The following is a 15,942-nucleotide window of genomic DNA, read 5'->3' as shown; positions in this document are numbered from 1 at the left end:
TGATTTCTTTCTTTCCTTCCTTCTTAAGGCCCAACAGTTGTCCCTTCCTCCCTTCCTCCTATGTTCCCCTCACTGCCTTCCAGCCTTTGTCCTCTTCCCCTCTCTTCCAAGCCTACCTGCCCGCTGGATTTACTTACCTCCCGCTGCTGCTGCTGTGAGGACACGTCGCCGAAGCAGCAGCAGTGGGGGGGGGGGGAGGGGGACTCCTGGTTCAGCAGCGCAGCACCTGGAAGGGCCAGGCGGGGCAGTGATTGCATGCCGCCGGCCCAGAAGTCTTACCCCCGACGTCAATGGACCTTCTCCCCGACGTCAGAATTGATGTCGGGGGTAAGGCTTCTGGGTCGTCGTCGTGCAATTGCAGCACCTACCTGGCCTTTCCTTTCTTCTAATTTTGGCAGTGAGCAACCAGTAGCGGCGGCAATGGGCGAGGGGCGATCCTGAAAAGTAACGGGGGGGGGAGGTGTATTTGGGTATTCGCTCCAGAGGATGCACCCTTTTTTCACCCACTTTTTTGGGTGGAAAAAGTGCATCTTATGAAGCAAAAAATATGGTAGATTGTCTTACCCACATAGAGGATAATTCTATAAAGAAGTGTCTGGATTTGGTATTAGGAAAGCACCTATTTGAAGCCTATCATTTAAAGGAAAGAAGGTGCCTACTTTATAGAATACTAGTGCAAGTGACCAAAAACACCTCTGTTTTAAGATATTAACACTTAGCCAGAACTAGTGTAAATGCTTGCGCCTATATTGCAAAAGAATGCACATAAATTTAAGTATTCCATAATCTATGTACAAAAGTATGCTTTGCTCAAACTCCACCTGTGTGAATGCCCACCTGCAAAGTAGGTGCTGTCTTATCTTGGTGCCTACTTACAGAATACCACATAACCAGAAAATTGTTTCTTGGGGATCCACTTAATCACATAAATTACTAGAATACTAGCCTCTATGCATGTTTTTGTTGCCTAAAATAGTTGGCTGCTTATGGAATTAACTGTATATGGGGTAATTCTGTAAAGTGTATCAATTAGGCACCAGTTAGGCACGGAAACTAGTGATAAAGCACCAAATGGGAGGGAAAAAATGACAGGTGCCTAAGTACACCTATGTGTGATTCTATAACTGGGCACTTAAGTGCCTCAAAGAACCTCAAAGGAGGAATTCATACGGGCGGGTCATAAGCATCCAGACTCTTCTTAGAATAGTTCCAATTATGGGCCCAACTGCCACATATACGCACAAAACTCTGCCATTATAAAATGGTACTAGTTTAGTGCCCATTTTTTTGGCACTTAACTTTTAGCCACCTATATAGAATTTATCTCAATGAAGGTAACTTTATAATTCTAGCCTTTGTTTCTTTATAAAATGTTTGTATAAATCCTGTCAAAATTGTGCCAAAAATGAAGCCACAGATATTTTGCCTGGTCAGAAGCACGTGTAAATGTGCATAAAACATGGCCTAAATTGACTTCCACCCAAGCGCATGCTTACACAATAGTGGCATACAACATATTATTTTCTTTCAAGTTTTATTTCAAATTTGATATACCGCTTAAAAAATTATCTAAGCAGTGCACAATGTCATGGACAGATAAAATCTTGGCGGGACATAATTGGTCAACAACAGACTTAAATGACATATTCACTTATACATATGAAAATGTCTTTATAAAATGACCCTAATAGTGAGCTTTTGAATTGAAAATTGGCCCAAATGCAGAATGATCTGGTTGCTGATAAAGTACTTAAACATAAAGTGTAACTTTATGTGTCTATCTTCACCCCATTGTTTGTGGGTTTGTTTATGTTACGGTTTTCATAGGTTTTCTTTTATATTACTCTGCCTCTATAGGTTCCTCAGGGAATACTTGAAAGGGACAAGAACACCTTAATCAACATAACTGGGAAAGCTGGAGCTAATCTGGATCTCTTAGTTGAAAATATGGGTAGAGTGAACTATGGCAATTACATCAATGACTTTAAGGTAGGTTGACAGTGTCCTCAAATGAGAGAGGCCAACACTATTATTCAATACTATATACATTGTTCTGATGAAGATTATCTACGTTTTGTATGGGTAGTGGCGGGGAGTAGGATGCTAAGGTGCTGTCCTGACCCCACACACACAGGCCCTGATTCTATAAAGGGCACCTAAGTCATGCTTAAAGTTAGGTGTGCTTTAGGCATCCAATCCAAGTAGTTAATGAGCCAATTAAGAGTCTTAACAAGCAATAATTGGTACTTAGGCATCCAAAGGACATAGACGCCACTTTGTAGATGCAGCCACAATTTCATGGATGCTCATGTTTAAAACTCGTGCCTAACAAGCATGGGCGTGGTTTGGGCAATGACTCAATTTGGGCATTCTTTGATTCATTTACATAACACTGAGCGACCTAGGGTGTCCATATCATGCCTATATTATAGGCAAATAAAAACCAGATCTACTTTTGAGCTTAGTTTGGGCTTCAAATAGATCTGAGTTCTATAGATTGAACTTAGGCACAATTTTGATGTCCTTAATGCGATCTGCTAAATAGCTCTTTGGGTTTTTATTTTTGCTTTATTAAGCTCAAAATACATTTAATAAGGCACCACATAAACGGGGCACATCAAAACAGATATATTGCATGCAAAACCTATTTTTGTGGACAAACATCAATGCTATTTGCTAATTAGAGGAAAAGATCCAACAGCAGCACCTCCTCTTTCTGAACTTTTGGATATTTGCAATCATCTTTATCAATTTGCTGCGATTGAGTCAGAGGTCTGTAGACTACACCCATGTAGACAGAAGTTTCATCTTCTCTTTTCAGAACGATCCTTATCACTTTTTCCTCTTCCCCAGATCCCTTGCATTTCAGTTGCTTGACTATCGATCTCTTTACTTAGAGAGCTACTCCGCCGCCTTTTTTACCATCTCTGTCCTTCCAAAAAAGATTACATCCCAATATGTTTGCATCCCATCCAGGTCGTCCTCTAATATAAGGGCTTGCAGATTATGAACTTTGTTGCTTGAGACTGCGAGCGTTTGTGTTCATCGCTTTCCAGCTATCTTTAAGTGGTAAACTCATTTTTTGTTTTAGTTTCACTTCCTGTTGCATTGCTAAGAAGTGAGTTGCTAATATTGTTGCTATCTTTACTACCATTACATCTAGTCTTTTTGCTGGGGGGTCCTCCATAATTGTATTTCATACATACACCACCCCCACTTTCTAGTTTATATACGTAGAAACATATTGTCTTAATTTCTCAAAGGATTCTTTTTCCTGCTATAATAAGATATAACCCATCAACCAGACTTCATTCCCATGATGAATGCCCCCCTTGCCCCAGTGACCAATAGCTTATACTTGTTGAGGAGCCCCACCCCCACCCTGTTACTTCAGTTTCTCTAGTGTTTTCCTTCTTGCCTCAATCATAGCAGTAAGAGGAGGAGAAAGTGAATGGCTGCATATTGGGCTGTATCGGTTTCCTCTGCCGGCCTAGGCCTGACTTCTCATTTGAACTGCTTGGGTTTCTGTACAGAGGAGGAGGACATAGCTTGATGTGCAATCTTTTCATTACCTCCTGTTACTACTACGATCTTGGTGGTGGAAGAGGGAGGTAGAGCTGGTGGTGCTAATGTCCACGCAGACACCCACCACCCCACCCCCATTGATGGCTTAGATATTTTTGTTTTGAGAGCACCTCCAATATATATGGGGGTGTTTTTTTTGTTTGTTCGTTATTTAAAAAAATTTTTTAGCCACACTTGTAGGGCTCCTTTTACGAAGGTACGCTAGCGGTTTTATTGCACGCACCGGATTAGCGCCCGCTAGCCAAAAATCTACCGCCTGCTCAAAAGGAGGCGGTAGCGGCTAGTGCGTGGGGTAATTTAGCGCGCTATTCCGCACGTTAAGGCCCTAGCGTGCCTTCGTAAAAGGAGCCCGTAATTTATAAAGGCGGCATAGGTGCTTTGTGGTTTTATCAAACAGGCTCCCAGATCTAGCCCTAATAGTGCACAAACCTCACCTGCTCTGAAAATGTACATGTGTGTATGTGCTTTCTGCATGTACATGCTGTACACCACCTTGGGTGCATCTGTTCATAAAGGTGGTTAATAAATCTCATAAATGTGGTTTATAAATTCCAATTAAAAAATATAATATACATGCGCGTTGCAACTTAACCCCCTGCTCTGTCTAGAAAATGCCTACTTGCAGATTTCTTAAAAATGCATGTACCCCCCTCAGTCATTAAGGGGACCTTTTATTAAGGCACGCTAATCGATTTAGCACGCGCTAAATGCTAAGGTGCCCATAAAATATAATGGATGCCTTAGCATTTAGCGCACTCTAATCTTTAGCGCGTGATAAATTGGTTAGCATGCCTTAATAAAAGGACCCCTAAGTCACCTAAATTTAAACACAATTTGCACACTTAAATTTATAGAAACTGCTACTTATTTTAATTATAAAAATTATATCTTACATCATCTACTATTCAGTATGGTTTCCAAACTACACTTATAATAAAATACAGCAGATACAGACAAGACAACATAACAAAAAATACTTGCTCCAATGTTCTTCTTCAAAGTAACATGGGCATTAAACCACTAAAACAAACCCCCCACATCCTCATAGGCTTTCACAAATAAAATAAGCCTTCAGCAACTTCCTAAAATGTAAATATGAAGTGATTTTATCACTAATGGTAAGAAATTCTACCAGAGACTCCAAAAAGAGCAGCTCTTTGGATCTGTAATGGAGAGCTGTATGGGGACAGAAATCAAACCCATCCCCACTGGAAATTGAATCTGTCCTTGCAAGCAATCTCTTCCATCCCCGCCCGTCCCATAAACTTCAGTTACTTCATTTAATTATGCTACTATCAAGTTTGCATGTAAACTCACCGACTCAATCACTCAGTGAGCGACTGAATCAGTGGAGACCCCTGGCAGTAGTGACAGGAAAAGCAGCCTTCTGTCACTGCTGTCAGGGCTTCTGCCAGTTGGGTTTTTTATTTTTTTTTTTAATAATGGCACAGATATTTTGAGGAGCCCGAGGCACCTGAGCCAATCAGGGCCTTAGGCCCCTCCTGTGTATCACATGATGCACCAGGGCGGGGCCTAAGGCCTGCATTGAGCAGGAGGTTCTGACTGGGCACTCCTGCTCCCGACTTAAAGGTACACTGGGGAGAGGGCATCGGGAGGGAGTGGGCATCCCTCCTGACATTTTTTTTCAGGAGGGGCCTTGCAGAGGTATTTGCAGGCAGGATGGAGTGGGCATCCCTCATGCCAGTTTTTCTGGGAGGGGTTTCTTCGTGGAGCGGGCAGGTACATTCGGGGGCAGGAGGGGAGTGGGCATCCCTCCTACCTTTTTCTTCAGAATGGAGGGAAAGGGCCTTCATGGCAGGAAGGAGTAGGCATCCCTCCTGACATCATTTTGGGGTTTGGATGGAACGCTGCAATTGTCAGGGAGGGGGGGTGCCCGCGATTGTTGGCGGGTCAGCGAGGGGGATTTTTTCTATTTTTGGGGGGGGGGGAACAAATAATTTGCGTGTGTAATACACGCAAAATATCAGTGCCATTTAAAAAAAAAAAGAAAAAAAAACCCCGGCAGACGTGTCAGTAAAAGTTACCTTAAAAATACTACAGAATCAGCCCCATATCTCAAATCATTTATAGCAAAAAAGTGGGCTACCAAGATGATAAATTTGAACCAGCGGGAGACAGCGTATCCAGATTGTTCCCGAACAGAGGCAGTGTGGAAGCCCTGCTCCGCCCCTCTCCCTGACCGAAAGGGAATATCTAAAAGAGCACAGCAGCCAGCCGGGCCCCCTTTCAGGCCACCAGCGGGAGACAGCGTATCCAGATTGTTCCCGAAGAGAGGCAGCGTGAGAGCCCTGCTCCACCCCTCTCCCTGACTTAAAGGGAACATCTAAAAGAGCACAGCAGCCAGCCGGGCCCCCTTTCAGGCCACCAGCGGGAGACAGCGTATCCAGATTGTTCCCGAAGAGAGGCAGCGTGGGAGCCCTGCTCCGCCCCTCTCCCTGACCGAAAGGGAACATCTAAAAGAGCACAGCAGCCAGCCGGGCCCCCTTTCAGGCCACCAGCGGGAGACAGCGTATCCAGATTGTTCCCGAAGAGAGGCAGCGTGGGAGCCCTGCTCCGCCCCTCTCCCTGACCGAAAGGGAACATCTAAAAGAGCACAGCAGCCAGCCGGGCCCCCTTTCAGGCCACCAGCGGGAGACAGCGTATCCAGATTGTTCCCGAAGAGAGGCAGCGTGGGAGCCCTGCTCCGCCCCTCTCCCTGACCGAAAGGGAACATCTAAAAGAGCACAGCAGCCAGCCGGGCCCCCTTTCAGGCCACCAGCGGGAGACAGCGTATCCAGATTGTTCCTGAAGAGAGGCAGCGTGGGAGCCCTGCTCCGCCCCTCTCCCTGACCGAAAGGGAACATCTAAAAGAGCACAGCAGCCAGCCGGGCCCCCTTTCAGGCCACCAGCGGGAGACAGCGTATCCAGATTGTTCCCGAAGAGAGGCAGCGTGGGAGCCCTGCTCCGCCCCTCTCCCTGACCGAAAGGAAACATCTAAAAGAGCACAGCAGCCAGCCGGGCCCCCTTTCAGGCCACCAGCGGGAAACAGCGTATCCAGATTGTTCCCGAAGAGAGGCAGCGTGGGAGCCCTGCTCCGCCCCTCTCCCTGACCGAAAGGGAACATCTAAAAGAGCACAGCAGCCAGCCGGGCCCCCTTTCAGGCCACCAGCGGGAGACAGCGTATCCAGATTGTTCCCGAAGAGAGGCAGCGTGGGAGCCCTGCTCCGCCCCCCTCCCTGACCGAAAGGGAACATTTAAAAGAGCACAGCGCCAACGGCGCTCAGCTGTTCGGCGCGCCTTTGTGAAGCGCCTGCAGTGACGACAGTTAGATTCTAAAGCTAACAAAATAACAGGCTCCAATCAGCAGGAGCACACCAGCACTTTACGAGAGCGATGGAGGACCCAGGATCCCAGAGGTACTTTCCGGTATACTGCACAGAGTGCAATATGTACGACTACCTCCCCTTGGGAAGGCGGGAGTACATATGCAGGAACTGGAAAGCCTGAGGATGGAGGTCGGCAGATTGAGGGTCAGGGTCCAGGAACTGGAGGGACTGCGCACCACAGAGGAGACGAGCTGGTCAACCCAGAACACAGACGGAGCAGGCCCCATTGTGGACCAGGTGAGAGACCTCGAGAGATTCATCGAGGAGGCCTATAGGAAGGTGGAGGAACGGGACCAGCAGCTGCACAGACAGATGTCGGCAGATGAGACCCAGGATCCACAAGGCGACACCGGGGAAGGACCTAGCGGAGGAACCACGCAAGAGGAGGAGACCGCGACTCACCGGGACCCCGAGGGAGAGACACCGCACTACACCAAGGACACAGACCTGAGGCAGAGGAGGTTGCTGAGAAAAGGGAAGTCTGCTATTGTGGTGGGAGACTCGATCTTGAGAGAGGTAGACAGTCACGTAGCTGGAGGAAGGGAGGACCGGCTAGTGACTTGTCTCCCAGGGGCCAAGGCACGAGACATCACTGATAGGATCGAGAGGATCCTGGACGGAGCAGAGACAGAGGAGACTGCGGTAATAATCCACGTCGGAACGAATGATGTGAGCCGGAGGAACTTCAGCATGGCCACACTGACTGACCAGTTCAGGGTCCTGGGACGAAAGCTGAAGCGGAGCACACGGAGGATAGCATTCTCGGAGATCCTGCCTGTACCGAGAGCAGATGCAAAGAGGCAGGCAGACCTCCAGGCTGTGAATGCATGGTTGAGGAGATGGTGCCAGGAGGAGGGCTTCCACTTTGTGAGGAACTGGACGTCCTTCTGGGGAAAGAGCAAGCTCTACCGGCGGGACGGCCTGCACCTGAGCACAGCGGGAACTAGACTACTGGCAGCCAATGTGAAGAAGGAGATCGAGAGGGCTTTAAACTGAGGAGAGGGGGAAAGCCGACAGCTGATCTGATGTTGACGCTTCGGACAACAGTATCCAGAACAGATGCTGAACGGGCTGACTGCAGGGAGGAAGCAGAGGGACCGGAGGATCTTATGATCAGACAGCGAGGGAAACATCAGGTAAAGGGAGCTTGCTGGGAGAAGACTAAGGGGCATGGAGACACAGGGGGACTGGGTGGCACAAGGGCAAAAGCTGAGGGCAATATAGAGGTACCACAAGGCGAGGGGGATCAAACAGAGGCTCAAGGGATGATAGCCCAGGAGGGGGCCGGTAGGGCTAGAAAACCCAGAGGAAAAGCGGGGAAGTGGGGTGGCGGGAATGTGGGGAAGCTGAAAGCTAAGAGGGTAAAGGCTGAGGGCAAAGCAGAAGCACAGGGAATGGGAGAACTGCCCGAAATCCAAGGGCAGGCGGCCCAGGTTAATGCAGAGGTGGGGAGGACCTAGATATAATTGGAATTGCAGAAACCTGGTGGACAGAGGAAAATCAATGGGATGTGGCGCTGCCGGAGTACAAGCTCTACAGGAGGGACAGTACCCACAAGAAGGGGGGAGGCATAGCACTATATATAAAGGACTCTATCCACTCGGTCGGGATGGATATGGCAACGAAGGCAGAGGGGCTGGAATCGCTATGGGTCAAATTGCCGGGAAACAAGGGTGCAGGCATAAAACTGGGGCTGTACTATCGCCCACCTGGTACGCCAGAAGGAGTCGGACACGACTTGGAAGCGGAATTGAGACAGGAATGCAGGACTGGAAGTGTAACAGTGATGGGGGACTTCAACTACCCGGGAATAGACTAGAGTACGGGTCACTCCAACTGCACTAGGGAAACAGGATTTGTAGAAGCTGTGAGGAACTGCTTCATGGAGCAACTAGTCAAAGAACCGACGCGAGGGGGTGCTACTCTTGACCTCATCCTAAACGGATTAGGGGGCCTGCAAGAGGGGTAGAAGTGGGAGGACCACTAGGCAACAGTGATCACAACGCGATCAGATTCACATTAGAAAGGGAGACACCCATAGTAAGGAGGACCGCAACAACTGCGCTCAACTTCAAGAAAGGGAACTATGTTGCTATGAGGGAAATGGTGGGTAGGAAGCTCAGAAACATCTTTAGGATGGAGACTGTGGCGCCTGGACCCTATTCAGGGACACCCTGCAGGAAGCACAAAGAATGTACGTCCCCAGTTTCAGGAAAGGCTGCAAGAACAAGCGATCAAAGGACCCGGTTTGGATGTCAACTGAAGTAAAGAGGGCAATAAATGACAAAAAAGTATCCTTCCGGAGATGGAAAAAGGACCCAACGGAGGAAAATCACCAGGCGCACAGGAAATGCCAAAAGGAATGCCACCAAGAGGTTAGAAAAGCGAAAGGGGAATACGAAGAGGGGCTGGCCAGGGAGGCGAAAAACTTCAAGGCATTCTTCAGTTACGTAAAGGGGAAGCGACCAGCGAGAGAGGAGGTGGGGCCGTTGGATGATGGGGATAGGAAGGGAGTGATTAAGGAGGATAAAGAGGTAGCTGAGAGGTTGAACACGTTCTTCTCGTCGGTTTTCACGAGCGAAGACACATCTAATATACCGGACTCAGAGGAGCTCATGAGAGGGGAACAGGCCGAAAAATTGGAGCACATAGAGGTAAGTAAGGAGGATGTCCTCAAACAGATAGACAGGTTAAAATGCGGTAAATCACCGGGCCCGGACGGGATCCACCCAAGGGTTCTGAAGGAACTAAGACAAGAAATAGCGGGCACAATCCAGCATGTTTGCAACCTATCCTTGAAAACTGGTGAGGTACCAGAGGACTGGAAATTGGCAAATGTCACACCTATCTTCAAGAAGGGATCGAGGGGTGACCCCGGGAACTACAGGCCGGTGAGCCTGACTTCAATTATAGGGAAGATGGTGGAAGCTATGATCAAGGACGGCATTTGCGAGCACATCGAGAGGTATGGCCTACTGAGAACAAGCCAGCACGGATTCTGTAAGGGAAGGTCGTGCCTAACGAACCTTCTGTACTTCTTTGAGGGAATAAGCAGTCGGGTGGACAATGGGGAACCCATAGACATCATTTACCTAGATTTTCAAAAAGGCTTTCGACAAGGTGCCACATGAAAGGCTGCTTAGGAAGCTGTGGAACCACGGGGTGGGAGGGGATGTGCACAGATGGATCAAGCACTGGTTGTCGGGTAGACTGCAGAGGGTCGGAGTGAAGGGCCAATATTCTGACTGGCGGGGAGTCACGAGCGGTGTGCCACAGGGATCGGTGCTGGGGCTGTTACTCTTCAACATATTTATCAATGACCTGGAAAAGGAGGCAAAGTGCGAGGTTATAAAATTTGCAGACGATACCAAACTGTGCGGTAGAGTTAGGTCCAGGGAGGAGTGTGAGGACCTGCAAAGGGACCTGGACAAGCTGGAAGACTGGGCAAACAAATGGCAAATGCGCTTTAACGTGGAAAAATGCAAGGTCATGCATATAGGGAAAAAGAACCCGTTGTTCAACTACAAATTGGGGGGGGGGCATTGTTGGGAGACAGCAGACTTGAGAGAGACTTGGGTGTGCTGGTGGATGCATCACTGAAGCCAAATGCACAGTGCGCAGCAGCCTCGAAAAAAGCCAACAGGATGCTGGGCATCATAAAGAGGGGCATAACAACCAGGACGCGGGAAGTCATCATGCCATTGTATCGAGCGATGGTGCGTCCACATCTGGAATACTGCGTTCAGTATTGGTCGCCACACCTCAAGAAGGACATGGCGGTACTTGAGAGAGTCCAAAGGAGAGCAACGAAACTGGTAAAAGGGTTGGAACACTGCCCATACGCCGAGAGGTTGGATAGGCTGGGGCTCTTCTCTCTGGAAAAAAGGAGGCTCAGGGGAGATATGATAGAGACCTTCAAGATCATGAGGGGCATAGAGAGGGTGGATAGGGACAGATTCTTCAGACTGAAGGGGACAACAAGTACGAGGGGGCATTCGGAGAAACTGAAGGGAGATAGGTTCAAAACAAATGCAAGGAAGTTTTTTTTCACCCAAAGGGTCGTGGACACTTGGAATGCGCTACCGGAGGAAGTGATCAGGCAGAGTACGGTACAGGGATTCAAACAGGGATTGGACGGATTCCTGAGGGATAAAGGGATCGTGGGATACTGAGAGAGGTGCTGGGATGTAACACAGGTATAGAAAGCTAACCAGGTAATAAGTATAGAAACCCAACAGGTCGTGCATGTGCAAGACCGGAGGGTTAGGACTACGATGGGAAGATAGGACTTCAATGAGAAACCAAGGTGGCAAGGGAGCCCCTTCTGGTGATTCAGACAGGTCGTGACCTGTTTGGGCCACCGCGGGAGCGGACTGTCAGGCAGGATGGACCTATGGTCTGACCCGGCGGAGGCACTGCTTATGTTCTTATGTTCTTAACTTTTTAATAATAAATTTCAAATCAAATGTTTTTTCTCATCATAACTAATAGGCTGTTTTCATCAATTACAAGCATCAACTTCTACCATTCATCTCTATTGATATTCTTCCTATTTCCTCTCTGAGTGATTAAACCTGTGGTGGGCATATCATAACTATACTGATGTCAGTCTTTGGAACCTCTTATGATGTATATATCATTTTAAGTTTCTATCTTGTATATCTTTATAATCATTTATGCTCGCTATCACCTACCATTCATAAGAACATAAGAATTGCCGCTGCTGTGTCAGACCAGTGGTCCATCGTGCCCAGGAGTCCGCTCACGCGGAGGCCCTTAGGTCTAAGACCAGTGCCCTATTTGAGTCTAGCCTTAAAAGATTATGGCAGAGCGTTTAGGGTTTGTTAAATCCTTTAAGGGGATTTGGGGTCCATTAACTAATTTTGTCACATTATAATTAAAGTGATTCCTTTTTCTTTATGTTAGATTCCTTTGCACATCCAGGGTGGGTGGGGGGGTGTATTATTTATTTAGAGGTATAAATTTCATAATATTCTATAATATTGATGAGTATAATATCATTACTGTTATAGGTTAAGAAGGGATTTAAAATTTTTATTGTAATATTTCTGATGTTAGTGTATTTTCATATAGTTGTATTTTTTGGGTTTTTTTTCGATTTTTCAAATGTATACATTGTGAAGTTCAAAATATCAATAAAGAAATTTAAAAAAAAAAAAGAAACTTATCCAATCTTGTCTTGAATCCCTGAAGGGTGCTTTCCCCTATAACACCCTCCTGAAGAGCATTCCAGATTTCTACCACTCTCTGGGTGAAGAAGAACTTCCTTACATTTGTACGGAATCTTTTCCCTTCTAACTTTAGCGACTGCCCTCTCGTTCTCTTCACCTTGGAGAGGATAAACAGTCTCTCTTTCTCTACTAAGTCAATTCACTTCAATACCTTGAATGTTTTGATCATGTCCCCTCTCAATCTTCTCTTCTCAAGAGAGAAGCGGCCCAGTTTCTCTAGCCTCTCATTGAACAGCAACTTCTCCAGTCCCTTAACCATTTTTGTCCCTCTTTTCTGAACCCTTTATTTTTAAATTTTTAACTCATTTTTTAATTAATACCCATAAATACCATTTCTAAAAATCTTTGTGAATAATGTGACAAAAAAAACCTTCTAATTTTAATTGAAAAGCAACACTTATCTTAGTGATTAATGGATCCTGTCACCATCAACGTTGATGTTTCATAGAGACTCCCGACGCCTTCTCTTTTTGTGGGCATTTCAACCCCAGATTGGTCTTCCTCGGGGGATATTAAACATAAGCTGCCTCTCCAAAACCTATGTAGAATTACTCCAATCTTCTCGACATGTACATGTTTATCCCGCTGTTTATCTTAACACAGGTCTACAGCAGTTGGGTTTTAGGATCATAAAACCCAATGCAAAATAGCCAAGCAAATGTTAGTGAATCAGTCGCTTGGCTATTTTGCATGGGGTTTTACAAATTTGCATGGCCGGATTGGAAAATGGGCAATCGAGAGGGAAAACATGTGGTGGGCCGTTTCGTGAATCGGTCAGTTAGATGATCGCTGACTTTAGTGAATCGGGGCCTTCTAATCCGCTATAATAATACCCTTAGCGCGCATGCGCACTTAAATCTTCGTGCCTCCGTGGTGCTGTGTCCCCGCATGTGCAGTAGAAGGAGCCAGCGGCGGTATCCCCATCGCCCTCGCTCGTCAACGCTGGCTCCTTCTACTGCGCATGCAGAGGCAACTTAAAGCATGGACGCTTGGAGGCAGCGACTCCCCCCTCACGCCCTCACTCTATCTAACAGGACCAATGAGCGCACAAAAATAACGGAAGAAGGCATACCAACGCTCAGCATCCGGACTGTGGTTGGCTGTTGTTCAGGCTGAGGAGGAGGCAAAAGGAGTGATTTAAGGGTAGGTAGGAGAAGGGGGCTGGAGTTGAAGCGTCTCGGCGCATGAGAACGAAAGATAGACACAGAAAGACAGCGGACAGGGAGAGAGACAGAAAGAAAGAAAGAAAGACAGATAGACAGACAGGGGGCCAGGGAGAGGGACAGACAGACAGGGGACCAGGGAGAGAGACATCAGAAAGAAAGAAAGGCAGACAAACAGGAGGCCAGGGAGAAAGACAAACAAACAGCGGGAGGGAGAGAGATAGAAAGAAAGGAGGAGAGAGACAGAAAGAAAGAAAGACAGACAGACATATATTCTAGCACCTGTTAATGTAACGTGCTTAAACACTAGGGTAAATGTAAATATTCCAGTTGATAAGGACCCTCAAGCTATGTCAGCTGAGCACTTCCTCTGAAGGTAGCTGGGGGGTCTCTTTTGCCAAGCTTGGCAGGCAGCAGCGTCGCCGAGTCACAGATGCTGGCATCTCATTGGCTCAGGGATGCTGCTAGCGATTGCTAAGCTTGGTAGAAGGAAGTTCTGGCTGCCTTTGGAGGAGGTCCTCAGAGCTGGTGGTGCTTGGGGATCCCCACCAGCCACAGCAAGAGTCAGTAAGTACTTCAACACTGTAGAAATAAACCCAGAAATGCATTTCCTTTTCTGCTGAACACAATACAAAGACATCTACTATATACATTTCCCAAAGCTAACATATTTTAGTCAATAAATTCCGTTTTTTATCTTTGTTGTCTGGAGATTTTTCTATCAAGTTGATCCCAGTTTCTTTCTTTTTCTGCTTTCCTCTTCTGCATTTCTTCCTCTCTCCTCCACCCCTATGTGCAACATGTCTCCTTCTCTCTTTTGTCTACCATCTCTTTCTCTCATTCCCTCCCTTGCTGCAAAGGGAGTGGGGAAAGAGAGAGGGATTCAGGGTGCAGCTCTCATTCCCTGGACCATGTGCAGTATCATTCGCCCTTGCCCACCAGCACCATGCCCAACATTTCTCCTCCTATTGCCCCTTTCCAACACCATGCTACATCTCTCCCTCCATTTCTTCCATCACCATGTCCAACATTTCTCCCATTTGCATTCTTTTCAATCTGTCCCACTGTTCCCTCTCCACCACCATATCCAACATGTCTCCCTCTCAATCTTTCTCTTCCCCATGTATCTCTACCTCACTCCTCTCCCTCCCCATGCCCAATAATTCTCCTCTTCTATTCCCTCCCCCATCTCAGCATCTCTTTCCCTCCCTTCCTCCATCCTCTCTCCCAAGTTCATGCCTTGAGTCCAAAAACGCACTCCCTCCCCCCTTTTTGTCCCGCGTTTGCCTCCCATGTTTGACCCCCTTCTGTCCCGCATTTGCCTCCCATATTCGACCCCCCCTTCTGTCCTGTGTTTGCCTCCCATGTTCGTGTCCAGCCTTCATCTTCCAGCAAATTTCCTTTCAACAACTTTCTCCAAGAGGTAGCTCGAGCCGCGAAGCTCGTCTTCTATTTCCTACCTGCCCTGATGTCTTCTATTTCCTGCCTGCCCTGCAGCACTTAGCCGACCGGAAGTCTTCCCCCATGGTCAGCGCTGATGTCGGATGGAAGGCTTTGCATCAGTCGCGTGCAGCATGCAGGGCTCGTTGCCCTTCATGCTGGCACGTAAGTGACGCAAAGCCCTCCCTCCGATGTCAGCGCTGACATCGGGGAAGACTTCCGGTCGGCTACGTGCTGCAGGGCAGATAGAAAAATAAGACGAGCCTCGCGGCTCGAGTTGCATCGAACCCCGTGGGATCCCCAAGACCACGAGGGGGGTTTCCAAGGGATCCTCGTGACCTGAGGGGGCATCCCCAAGGGATCCCCACGACCCGCAGGGGAACCCACGGGATCCCAGTCGTCCTCATTCCCGTGCAGCTCTCTAGTCCAAATATGCTCATTCCTCCCGTCCTTCCTTCCAGACTTTGTCACAAGTTCATTCCCCTACCATGTCTCAACATATTCTCTCCTTTGTCGATTCTGGTTCGGCAAAGTGGCAGTGGGGCAAAGCCCATCAGATGCTGTCCTAGCTGCCGACGTGCTCGCTCTCTCCTTTGTGGCTCCCTGCCTACCATTGTAGCACTTCCCTGAAGCCACGTACCAAGCCCCACATTGGGAACAATACTTTGCTGTGATCAGACAACCTGTGTCACTGAAAACAAAGGAAGAAGCACTTACCCCCTGCTGGCTATTATCTCCTCGTTGTCCCTCAGCTGAGTGCCCCTAAGTGAACCCTCCTCCTCCGCAGGGCCATGAGTGGTAGTTCCTGCACATGGCGGACCCAGAAGCCTTCTCTCTAACATCGGAGGGAAGGCTTTGGGGTCAGCTGTGGGCAGCATGCAGGAAGCGCTGCATGCAGCTTTGTGGAGGGGCAAGTGCAGCTGGAAGGCAGGAAGGAGGAGGCGCTGCTTTAACATACACTGATGAGAGGACTTCAGGTGCCTTCATACCCACAGATTCAGTGGGATTCCTGTCTACCCTGTTCCCATGCAGCTCTCTAGTCTATAAACTAATCTGATGAAATGAGGGAACACTTAATAACTCAGCAGAGCATAATGAATGTACCAGTTAATACGT

General features: G+C 47.8%; 1 protein-coding gene across 1 annotated transcript in view; it reads left to right on the top strand.

Moving 5' to 3' along the window:
• Positions 1–15,942, top strand: part of LOC117353909 (beta-galactosidase-like) — a 164,131-nt gene that overhangs the window by 136,161 nt on the left and 12,028 nt on the right. Inside the window, 1 exon segment of the mRNA XM_033930432.1 lies at positions 1,858–1,989. Within this exon segment, the coding sequence (XP_033786323.1) occupies positions 1,858–1,989 (132 nt within the window).

The sequence above is a fragment of the Geotrypetes seraphini genome, chromosome 2, assembly GCF_902459505.1.
Source record: "Geotrypetes seraphini chromosome 2, aGeoSer1.1, whole genome shotgun sequence".
NCBI lineage: Eukaryota > Metazoa > Chordata > Amphibia > Gymnophiona > Dermophiidae > Geotrypetes > Geotrypetes seraphini.
Note: the sequence above shows the minus strand (reverse complement) of the source record. Positions and strands in the feature narration are given on the sequence as shown.